The 12,924-nt window shown below is 34.7% G+C and overlaps 1 protein-coding gene across 5 annotated transcripts in view; it reads left to right on the forward strand.

Annotated features, from left to right (window-relative positions):
• DCUN1D1 (defective in cullin neddylation 1 domain containing 1) overlaps nt 1-12,720 on the forward strand; it is a 30,196-nt gene extending 17,476 nt beyond the window's left edge. For all 5 annotated transcript variants that reach the window (XM_042234010.1, XM_042234011.1, XM_015092530.3 and 2 more), the window contains exons 5-7: nt 8,229-8,311; nt 8,560-8,656; nt 9,954-12,720. In XM_042234010.1, the coding sequence (XP_042089944.1) occupies nt 8,229-8,311; nt 8,560-8,656; nt 9,954-10,033 (260 nt within the window). In that variant the 3' untranslated portion in view covers nt 10,034-12,720. The remainder of the gene's footprint in view (nt 1-8,228; nt 8,312-8,559; nt 8,657-9,953) is intronic.
• Nucleotides 12,721-12,924: the final 204 nt, after the last annotated feature.

The raw sequence follows: 12,924 nt of genomic DNA on the forward strand, positions 1-12,924 counted from the left end.
AGGCTGGCTATGGTTCATAGAGTCACAAAGACTTGAACACGACTGAAGCGACCTAGCATGCATACACAGGACGTGACTGAAAGCTAGTGGAAGGGATGAATGTACAACATTTGTACTGGAGAATTGACCCAAAGAGTGACTAGATGTGACTGAATTAAGGATTTACAAAATATCTATTACGCAAAATTTGGAATGATGAAGTCGTCTTTTCAGTTAATTTTGGTTGGATTTTATTCTTCCAGGAAAAGTCCTCATTTTGCATCAAAATAAGCTGGGATACCCAGTGTTAATTTCTCTATCTTGTATCTGTGGCCACCTGTTAACTGGATTATTTTTTCTAGTCTCCTCTTCCCACAAATAAAAATCGATTGAAGCATTTGAATTTACATGTGTGTACTGAAATAATTATTTCTGTTGTGTTTAGAAACGTAGCACAATATTTTGATGCAAATAGAGAAAACGTTGTGACTATCAGATGTTGATTCAAATGGGGCTGACATATTGCTTAGTTATATCTCTACCTCTCACTAGAGCACAGTATAAATGATATTTTTGGGTGACTATGTAGTTTTGATATTGAATCTTAGTTTTTATTGTATTTGGCGAAGATAAAATTGACATTTTATAGCTGCTTTATAGCATATTTATGGTAATATGATGGTATATTGGAATTTTAGATCACAGGAAAAGTTGAGAAAAGTATACTGAAGAATTAGATTTTTAAATTGTTTTATTCTGTAGTAAGTATTGAGCTTAAGAAAAAAGTAACATTGTTTAATGGGTATAGAGTTTCTGTTTTCTAAGATGAAGAGTTCTGGACATTCATTGCACAATAGTGGGACTGTAACTCACATTACTGAACTATACACTGAAAAATGCTTAAGATTATAAATTTTATGTGTATCTAGCCACAATTTAAAAGTTGTTTTGAAAAAGCTCCAAATTGTAGAATGTACAGCACAAAGTGAGCCCTAATGTAAAATAATACACTTTTGCTAATAATATTGGCTCATCAATTGTAAGAAATATACTAAAGGCTTCCCTGGTATCTCAGCTGGTAAAGAATCTGCCTGCAGTGCAGGAGACCCTGGTTCAAATCCTGGGTCTGGAAGATCCTCTAGAGACGAGATAGGCAACCTACTCCAGTATTCTTGGACTCCTCTGGTGGCTCATATGTTAAAGAATTGGCCTGCAATGAGAGAGACCTTCCTTCCATCCTTGGGTTGGGCAGATCCCCTGAAGGAGGACATGGCAACCCACTGCAGTATTCTTGCCTGGAGAATCCCATAGACAGAGGAGCCTGGCGGGCTATAGTCCATGGGTTTGCAAAGAGTTGGACGTGACTGGAGGACTAAGCATAGCACAAAGCAATATCTTAAAAATGGGGGAAGGTAGTAGCATGGCACTAGTGAGAAAGAACCCTCTTGACGGGAGACAAGAGACTTGCGTTCAGTCCCTAGATCAGCAAGATTCCCTGGAGGTGGAAATGGCAGCCCTCTCCAGTATTTTTGCCTGGAGAATCCCATGGACAGAGGAGCCTGACTGGCTACAGTCCATAGGGTCTCAAAGGGTTGGACATAACTGAAGTGACATAGTGTACATGCATGGGATAAAGATATGTGGGAACTCTGTACTTTTTGCTCAGTTCTTCCATAAACCTAAAACTAAAAAGTCTTAATTTAAAAAAATGTAATAAAAGAAGTTATAATTTCTCTTTTTGTTTTTGTACTGATGTTGGGTGTCAGGAAATGTAATGACTTGCTAGTTGAAGTTAATTAAAAAGAAAGTTTTCTTGACAGTGTTTCTAAGGGTTTACAGGGCTCTTAAATTATAATATTTGGCAGAAAGGAATTAGGAGATCGTAGGAGAAGAGTTGAGGCCCAAAACAAATTGGCAGAGAGTGACAGTGACAGCATTGTGGTTTATTTATAAATAGCCGTGCTAGCTATAATGAGAGCTGGTGTTCCCCATATTTTCTCATTTTCTGTAACCTTATTTCTTATGACACCAGGATAGGATACTTCCTTTGTCACCGTCTGCTTCAGTCACCTGCCATTTCTGATAGTCTTTTGAATCTTAAATTTGAAAGGGATTTCATAAGTTCTGTGTTAAATCTAGCCTATGCAATGTAGCATCTGTACTTGATGCTCATTTAGCTTTTATGTTTGAACATACAGGGTAGGGATTGAACACATGTCATTTTAGAAAGTGGTTCATTCTTATCACAGAATACTGTTATTATTTTTCCTTATGACATCTTTGTCTTTACAACTTGTACCACTGTTCTTATTTGTCCTCTGCAGCAGCACAAAGGAAGGCTAACCCTTTCAAGATTTTTCTCATTTATCCTTTCTCATTTTTTTCAAGTCAGCATTCCAGACTATTCTTCATTTGAGAAGACCTTTGTTATTCCTGTTGCTGTCACCCCTGGCTAACACTTCCAGATTCTTGGTTTCTCTCAAAATAGAATTCTTAAAGCTGAATATAATACTCCAGAAGAAGGCTATTTAATGTAGAACACCATGGGTCTGTTATTTTTTGCAAGACTGTTTATTAATTTGTCAAAAAATTGCTTTTGTTTTTTAACAGCCATACTATTTTTAGGATTATCCTGAACTTATTAAAGTCTGTAGGTTATTTTCTTATAAACTGTTGTGGTTCACCTAGAATTTAGAAGTTTTTAACATTTATTATACATTTAATACTTAGAAATAATTTTCTAGAGTTTTTTAATGTGCATTTTTATTTACACAATCCCATTTGGTTCTCATAACAACACTTTGAGCTAAGTAAAACAACCTCTTTGTCATTAAGATAAGGAAACTCATGGTCAGGGAGGCTGACTTTTAAGGTCACATAACTTTAGAGTTGTTAGAATTGGGACTGAACTTCAGATCTGCTGACTCCACATTTTATGTTCTTTTTATTGTATTATGTTGTGCTAACTTAGATATTTCTAGGTAAATTAAGACTTTGTGAACAGGATTTTAAGTCACCATTCATCCTCCCTAGTGAGTTGGCAACGTTTTGTTTCCCTTTAGGGACTGTGTTTGGATTCAGTCTCAGTTCATGTCCATTTTTATCTGGCACTCAGCTGATTTTATGAAGCAGCACATAGCCCTTGTTGATTCTCTGTGAAAGAGTGACACTGGGATTACCTCTGTTTGCATTTTTAATTTTATTATAAGGGCTTAAGGCTTCATTCTGCAAGTATCTCAGTTTTAGGTAATACTGTTACTAGGACTTTTTTGTGTCTCTTTCCCTCTGTGTTACCCTTCTGTTTATTCTAATTGCTGTTGTTGCTTCTTGTTACATTATTGAGTTTGTTTTCTTTCCCATACTGCTTCAGAATATATACTAATAATTTTAAAAATAACTCAAACAGTAGTAAGAACATATTATTTGTCAGATTGTTCTAGTACTTTATGTGTGTTCTCTCATTTAATTCTTACAACAATCTCATAAGGATAGGTACTATCATCTTTATTTCAAACTGAATTACAGAGAGGTGAGCTTAGTTGCCCAGGGCTGCTTAATTAGGGGAAGAGTTGAGATTTAAGATGCTAAACTACTACATTAAACCACTTCTCTAGCTGAGCTGTTCTCTCTGTCATTCAGACATTTCTCACTAAAGGGCAGCTTTTCTTTTTTTTTAATGTCTGCACTGTGCCGCTTATGGGATTTTAGTTTCCTAATCAGGGATTGAACCCAGGGCCCATACAGATAGAGCGCTGAGCCCTAACCAGTGGACCACCAGGGAAGTCCCTAAAGGGCAGGCAGTTTTTCACATGCTTGTGGCAATTGACATTTTATTCCTGTAAAATTTAATCTTCTGTGTTTCAGCTCCTAATAAAAATTTATTAATATTTGAGTATTCCTGTTTCATCCAAAAACATTTATTGACTGCTTACTCTGAGAGCATGGAGTTAGGAGCATCTTTGTCTGTCTGGGTGAGTTTGCAAAGTCTTCACAAAGATTATAATTTTTGATCCTTGAAGAATGAATATATTATTTCAAAACCAAAAGAAAAAGAAGCCATCTTGAATGTGGAAAGATTAGCAAGTTCAGTTTCTTGGAGGTGAGAGACAGAGCACCTTTGAGAAACTACAAGTAAGTCCATTTGACTAGAAATATAGATTTTATCTGAAGGCAGTGGGAAACAGTGCAGAGTTTTGAAAAGTTGGTAGATTTTATTTCTTGAATTGCTTTAGATTTGTAGCAAAATGGATCAGGAGATACGGAGATTCCCCAGTTACCCATTCTCCCACATATACGTACCTTTTCCCGTTATCAAATCCCTACCAGAGTGGTACATTTGTTACAGTTGTACCTACATTGACACATCATTATCATCCAAACTTTAATTTTACAGTAGGGTTCACTGTTTTTCTTTCTAAAAATTTTATTGAAATATAATTGATTAACATGTTTCAAGTGTACAGCAAAGTGATTCATATATATATGTGTGTGTGTTTATACACACACACCTTTTTTCATTATAAGATATTGTATTTCCCTGTGCTATACACTAGGTTCTCTACTGCATATATAATAGTGTGTATATTTTAATCCCAAACTCCTAATTTATTCCTACCCTAGGGTTCACTCTTGATATTGTATGTTCTGTGAATTTGGACAAATGTATAAGGACATGTATCTACCATTATAGCATCATACAGAAAAGTTTCACTCTTCTTGAAATAATTTTGTGCTCTTCCATTCATCCTTTCCTCCCTCCTAACTGCTGGCAACCACTGATCTTTTTACTATCTCCAGAGTTTTGCCTTTTTTTAGTTGGAATCATACAGTGTGTAGCCTTTGCACATTGACTTCTTTCACTTAATAGCATTATTATGAATTTTTCTTCCATATCTTTTTGTGGTTTGATAGCGCATTTCATTATAGCACTGAATAATTTTCCTTTGTCTGGATGTACCACAGTTTATATGTGTACCTACTAAAGGGTATGTTGGTTGCCTCCAAGTTTTGGCAGTTATGAATAAGCTTCTGTAAACATTCATGTACAGGGTTTTGTGTGGATACAAGTTTTCAGTTCATTTGGGAAAATACCAGGAGTATGGTTGCTGGATCATATGGTAAGCGTATGTTTAGTTTTGTAAGAAACTGTCAAACTATTCCAAAGTGGCTGTGCTATTTTGCATTCTCACCAGCAGTGACTGAGAGTTCCTTTTGCTTCATATCCTCACCAGCATTTGATATCATCAGTGTTTTGGATTTTGAGCATTCCAAAACATGTGTAGTGGTATCTTGTTGTTTTAATCATTGAAGAGTTTTAACATGGAAGTGAAACCAAATTTGTATGCCTGCAAGGTCCATCTGAAAGCAGTGTGGTCCTTTAAAAGGAGTAGAGGCGGAACTAGAGGAAGAAAAATTGGTTATGAAGCTAGAAACAAAAAGGACCCTGGCATAGGCCCTGAAAGTGGGGATGGAGAAGAGAGAGAGATTTAACAGGTACTTAGAAGCCAAAATGAGAAAGCTTTGTTTGAAAGTGTGATGAGCAAATTAGTATTAACCCCTATTTGGGGATGTTTGGTAATGTGCGAGTGGTGTTTTTGGTATTGTTATAATGACAGGGTTTCTTTCAAGATTAGGGGGCTGCTCAAGGAGCTGCAGTGCATAGGACTGTTCCTCACAATGAACAGTTGTGTTTCACTGAGAAACACTGTAGAGTGATAACATTCGCTGAAAGAGAAGGAAGTGGTAGATCTGTAGAAGTAGGATACCGAGTTGAGTTTGGGTCCTGTTGAATTTGAGTTGTTTGCAGATATCCAGTTGAAGATATCCTTAGGCAGTTAGATGTAAGAATCAAGAATATATAGAGAGAAGTTTCAGATTTTAGGACTTGTTAGAGATGGTTGAGCATACAACTCGAAAGAAGTAAAGGTCTGAAAAACCCGAGAGAAGTAGAAGTGGCTATTACTGACATTCAGTGCTGCAGAACATGAGCATTTAATGGATGGATGAAGGAAGAGGAGAAGTAAGGGAAAACAAAGCCAGAAAGGACAGAGGAAACTCAGTAGAGTAACACTCTTAAAGCTAAAAGAAGCGACAGTTCCAGCCCGGAGATGTGCTCAATTTTGTCCAGTATGGCAGAGAGCCAAGTAAATTAAGGACATTAAGGTTTATTTGGCAACCAGAAGGGCTTGGGGACCCTTCGGAGATTACTTTCAGCGGGGTGAGCAACAGAGGTGGACACTGGTTTCTAGAATGAAAGTGTCTGGGGGTAAAGAAACTGGACAAGGAATGTAGATTACAAGAAGCTCTCTTCTTTTACAACCTGAACTTTCAAAGATCATGGATATATGCTTCTACCCTTGTAAGATTCTTCGATTAGTATATCAGCTGAGAAATGGGCATTTATAGGTGTCTCAGGGTTTACAGTTACTTGAATATTTCATTGTTTCTCATTCTTATTTTCTAAAAATTAAAAAGGAAAAATGCAAACACAGTAATAAGCTTAGTTTTCATAAATTTAATGCATTTGAAGTGAAGAAGGATATCATTAAGCATGCTAATAACAGCAAATCCTACTAGACAGGCTAATAACAGCAATTTTACTGCACGTTCTCTCTATGCTTTGATTGGTATGCTCTATGTTTGATTGGTAAGGAAAATAATAAAATTAAAGAACCTGGAAGGAATATTTGGTGTAGAGTGTTAAAGATTGCAAAGATTAAAAAGGATTTGTGATCAGGGACTGATGTCCTGTTTCTAGTTCTCATAAAACATGGGGATCTGAACTTGACTTTCAGACATGTTTTTGTGAGCACATTAAAAATAAAAGTAGAAGACTCCATGTACTGTTTCAAGATGATCTGTGAAGGGAAGGAGAAAGAGGGTAGCTAGTAAGGGCATGGAGAAATAGAAGAAAGAAAGTTTTTTTAAAAGATAGTTGATAACTTGAGTATGTTCCTTTGTGGAGGGGGAAGCCAGAAGACAGGGCAAAGTTGAGGATACAAGGAGAGAAGAAAACTAATCTGTAAGCTAAAAGGCAGGATGGCATATTGGATCCAGAGTAATGGTGTTAGGGGCTTAACCTTGGATAGGAGAAGAGGCACCTTTTCTATTGAGTTTGAGGGAAGACGTAATGATGGATTTGGAGGTGAGTACATATTTGTAAATAGAACCATAGGAAGCTTGTTCATTCAGCAGTTTCTGAATGCCTGCTGTGTGTTTCAGTGCTAGTTTGGGGATATGTAGTCCCTATCCTTGAAGAGCTTAGGATCTAGTGAAGATGGGAGATTTTTTGCCTTATGTCCTATTATCAGGTAGGATCTGAGCCTGTTTTGGAGTCTTAGTCTCTCATGATTCTTCAGAGTAGTTTGGAGATCATATCAAAAGAACTTTTAAGTTACTTGGGATGGAATTTTTCCTGTCCTGGAAATGTAAATTTACTCATAAAAGCTTGACATAACTACTTTTAGTTCCTCTTTTAAGACAGATATGTATTTTGTCATGCAGTAATACAGCTTCTTTACCCTTCTCTGCTCCAGTTAAATAGTTGTTTATATCCTCTTCATCAAACTTTTAAAAAAGACATATCTTAGTTTATTATTGATTTAAAATTTTTAATCAGTATTCTTAATGGTCTCCTTGAGGTCGGGATCAGTGAGCCAACAACTTGGAGTGTAAGATTAATTAGGATTGTGGATAGCAACTCTTTGTGTTACAGCTTATACATGTACATTGGTGATTTTCATCTTGGGGCAGTTTTGCATCCTAGGGGATCTTTGGCAATATGTGGAGATATTTTTCGTTGTCACAATTGGGGATAGGACACTGCTACTGGCATCTAGTGGGTAGAGGCCAGGGATACTGCTAATGCTGTAATGCATAAGACAGCCTCCTGCAACAAAAATGATCTGGTCCAAAATGTCAAAAGGGCTGAGGTCTGGTGTACATTAACATTTCTATACTTATGACATAGTCAAAATGCTTACCTACATTATCTCATTTAAACTTCAGAAACCCCTAAAGAGGTAAGTGATACCCTTCTTGCCCTGAAGGAACCATGCATTGGTGATGGAAGCAGGATATAAAGCTTGGACTTAAATCTATAGGAAATTTTTATTATGTAAGTATTCAGGACACAAGCCTTTTTTTTTTTTTTTTTTTAAATTAAGGCTGTCTTTGTCTTACTTGGTGTTTTTTTTCAGGGACAAATATTCCTGGCATTTGAAGTACATAATTTATTTTTAATATTACAGATCTAGAAATGGCCATTGCCTACTGGAATTTAGTGCTTAATGGAAGATTTAAATTCTTAGACTTATGGAATAAATTTTTGTTGGTAAGTTCATGTTTTTTGCAGTTTGGTGTTTTCTAAATTTTTGCTTTGTTTTAAGATAAATTAACATTTCAAAGGATGCCTAACTCATTTCAGAGCATGTTATGGACGTAGAATGAGAAATTTGATTTCCAGAATTTTATTACATAGGTTGTTTTGAATTCTTGTATTCAGCATCTTCTGGACTGTTTTTTTTTTAAACTCTTTTTAATGAATTGGATGCTTCTTGTTATTTTTTTTTCCCTTAATAGGAACATCATAAACGATCAATACCAAAAGATACTTGGAATCTTCTTTTAGACTTCAGTACAATGATTGCAGATGACATGTCTAATTATGATGAAGAAGGTAAATGAGTACTTTGCTCTACCAATTCTTTAAAAATATCTTTGATCATACACCCTGGAACTTCTTGCCTACTTCTGTTTTTCTTATATTTCCCTCTTCTGAGCTTTTATTTGTGCTCTTCTGAATGTAGAAAATGCCTTCATCCTCTTTTACCAGTCTGTATTATTTCTTTAAATACCAAATCTGTATTCATGTCTTCCAGAAAGGCATGAGTGATTTTCATTCATGTTTTAGATTTTCAGTATACTTTAGGAACTTACTCTTTTCTTATTGTACTTTTATAGTACTTGTATTTATTTTTTTATTGTTGTCTGTTTTGTCTGTGAGCTTGATTGTAAACTCTGAGTTTTGTGACTTAGGCCACATGGAAATGGACTTTATTTTCCTACTGTAGCACTATTGGCATTCAGTAAATATTCACTGATTGAATACTTTTCTGCTGTTTCTTCATGTAGTTAGAAAGGTAGCTCTACCATCCACTACCAGGATATTTTTGTTTTCTGGAGCTGGTAGTAGTTTACATTGATTTTTTCACATGTACTTACCTGGTTCCCCTTGAGAATTAGCAAGATGTATTTTGATATTTTTGAATAGACAGGTATTCTTTGAAAAATGTTTAGTAACCTTGGTCTCCTTAAAAGTGTCCTGAACTATTTAACCTAACCACAGATAATGTTATTTCCTTATCTTTGTTTTCATTGTCATGTATTGTTTTCTTTAAGAATTGAGAAATGACTGATAATAGACGATTGTGCTTTCTGTTAGGCTTTATGCAAAAGTGGAGAACTTGCTGATTTGGAAGTTGCCATAGAAGCATGTATAGAGCATGCATATATATAATTTAAAATCCTTTAGTAATTTATTATCATGAAATAGGTTAGTGTTTGATCCTTGCCTTTGATTTCCTTTGTAAGATTGCCCTAAAATGCAGAAAAAGGTTAACTCCAATTTAATATGCTTTCAGCACTGGCAACGTGTCATCATATCAAGGCTGGATTTGACCAGATTACTTCAGTGGCCTTCAGAAAACCATATATTACTAATCATCAGGAGAGTTATTTTTTATCATTCAGAGAATGATCAAGTATTGGAATAATAGAAAAGAGAAAATGCAAGGAATAGTCTAGGTTGAAACTCTAAAGAGCTGGAAATTTGGAGGTCTTATCAGTGAGGATATTTATAATGATATGCTTTAACAATTATAGGGAAGACATTTAAGAAAAAATAAGTATTCTATTAAAATACTAGCCTTATTTCTGCTTTTGTTTCTTTCCTTTCTCACATATCGCCCCCACAGGAGCATGGCCTGTTCTTATTGATGATTTTGTGGAATTTGCACGCCCTCAAATTGCTGGGACAAAAAGTACAACAGTGTAGCACTGAAGGAACCTTCTAGAATGTACATAGTCTGTACAATAAATACAACGGAAAATTGCACAGTCAATTTCTGCTGGCTGGACTGAACTGAAGATCAATCCTCACAATTCAGACTGAGGGTTGAGACAAAACTTTAAGGATACATCTTGGACCATATCGTATTTCATTCTTCTAATGGTGGTTTGGGCTTGTCTTCTAGTCTGGGCCGCTCTAAACATTTATTATTCCAACATTGTGGATTTCATCTTATATCTGTGGACCATCCTAGTTTATTCTCCCATAAGTCTTAGAAGCTTTATGGTGATTATTTTGAAGTTTCCATTCTTGCATAAAGCACAATGCTGTCTTCATCAGAAAACAAGTTTGGCATAAGAATTAAACATATGAACATCACAGTTTATAAAAAACTTCTTAAATATATGCTTTGGGCTAGTTGCAAAGACTATGCTGATAGCACTTCCAGTGAGAGTGATATATTTAAGTGTACCAGATCTGGAATGGTGTTTTGGTATGGGGGGATTTTTTTTTTCCTGGCAAATTACATGTATTGTTAATGTGAGTTGAGTATCTGATGAAAAAAAGTCAAAATAACCAACGTGAAAAATTTTTAGGATAATTTGGTGTGCCTACCCAAAATTTTATTGTGTTTTAGACCCTCGATTTCAAAAGGTTCCACAGAACTAGTCTGCACTTATCTTACCCATGTTTATATATAGTTGTCTTACAGGGGCTTTTATTTAGAAAAACATCTGCATAATGTTAAGATTCTACTCCCGTCTACATTATGCACCTCATAATTGGATTTCATTATGATTTTGAAATGCTTATATGCCTGTTAAGTTAAACTATTTAATTTGTTTGAATGTTTTAGATTGCTACATAATACAATATTCTAAATTTAGGCATGAGGGTTTTTTTTTTTTGGTCAGCACACTATGGAACACAAATGAAATTCTCTTAATTAATAAGAAGTAGGAATTAAATTTTGAAAATGGTTGTAATGAGCCATGAAGTTCAATTCTTATAGGTACTGCTCTTTCAGACAAATAGTCCATTTTTGATGACTTCTTATTTTGTTGAAATTGTTTTAACTGCTAATCACTGTGGTTGCCAAATACTTGAGGAGCAAAGATTTTCAAGCAAGCATGCACTTGATGCAAAGTACAAATCTGGCTTCTATTTTCATAAATTATTTAGTTTCTGCTATGTTTTATTTCACTCAGATTAGCTCAGTTTTCACATCAAAGCAGAACTGTATCTTGTATCTGTTTTTTTTTTAATTACAAGACCCATGAACTGCTTTCATGCTGAAAATGCTCATTTTTCTGTTTACTTCTTGACATGTGAAGAAGGGTTTATTGCTTTTTTAAACATTTCTTTAAGGCCGATTTAAAAAACATAAAACTTCAGAGATTAGATGACTGGTTTTTAGCAGGAGTAGATTTTGCTTGGTGTATCCAGGCACTCTGTAAGGTCTAACGTTGAAATTATCAAAGGAATGTACTTCAGAAAAGCAGTACATTATAATGTAGATGTGGAAATGATTTTAAGAAACTGATATATTAAAACTACTTTTTATTTACATGATTTTGAAATTGACTAGAACGCTTTTCCCATAGATATTAATATTCTAATCATAACTTTAATTCAAAAATATGATTCTATCAAAAGAAAATTTTGAAAATTTTTATTCAGGTTACTGGAATTGGTTATTAAAAAAAAAGAAAAAATCCTGCTGCTTTCAGTATTTCCTGATTTCGTATTTGTAAATATTAAGAGGAACTTCAATTATGAAATATTTTAAAAAGATATATATATATATATGTACTATTTTGTTTCCTGTCTTAAAGATTTTGAGTTACGGTATTGTTTTTGAATTGATTAATTAATTCCAGTATGCTGTGTTTTGAAGTGAGATCCGATCAGCTTTTTTTCCCCAATATAAATTGTTTTTCATATAAGTCTGATATTGGTTCGTGGCCTAGTGCCTTGGGTTTTACAGACTTTTCCTTTTAAATGCAAGACCTTTTCAACAAAATAGTGTTTGTCATCAGTTTGGTACTAAACATTTATAATTACTGTGTAATTATAAACAAAACAATACATAAAGCTTTGAATATAATTATGTAGCATAAAAGTTAAGGTTGTTAACTCTATGATGGCATCTTAGAATTAAACAATACTATTACTAGGGCCTGAAAGAGAAGACTGATTTAATGTGGTGTGATTTTTCTGAGGATAAATGTCTGGTTACAGGGAATATTTTGTACTAAGAATGCTTACACATAATGGCCATGTGTGTGTGAGTGTGTGTGTAAGAGTGAGATTGACAGGTTGAAAGGGACACACATGCTCACACACACACACAACTTGAATTGCTTTAATTAATTAGTGTTTCAGTCTTCATTTTGGTTAACTCCCCATGCTGATTCTTTGTTTTAAACTGAACCACAGGTACAGTTTCCTTTTTGCCAAATGTCAAAACAGGTACACATTTTAAAATGTAATGCTTTTTAAATAGTCAAGTGTATAAAATTAGAAGTGCCCACATATAAAAATACTTGAGATCCAGGTTATCTTTAGTGACTGTCATCTGCATATCTCTGTAAGTTCAATTGTGTTTCTTACATCCCTGTCATATTACCAACAGAGGCAATAAAAGCTTCAGTGAAATTGCCATGACTAAATCTTTTCACATATTATTTCAGTGTAATACTTTTAAAGACTAAAATATACCAGAAAACTTTTCTAGAAAGGATAATTATTTATGGAAAGAGCATTGTAATGGCAAGTTTTTGGGAGAAAAGACATGCCAAGTCTTGTTTACTATATTTAAAATGTTTACAACTATACTGGGCTGCTTTATTTAATTAACAGTACTGTAGTTGTGT

Source organism: Ovis aries, chromosome 1, assembly GCF_016772045.2.
Source record: "Ovis aries strain OAR_USU_Benz2616 breed Rambouillet chromosome 1, ARS-UI_Ramb_v3.0, whole genome shotgun sequence".
In the NCBI taxonomy this organism is placed as follows: domain Eukaryota; kingdom Metazoa; phylum Chordata; class Mammalia; order Artiodactyla; family Bovidae; genus Ovis; species Ovis aries.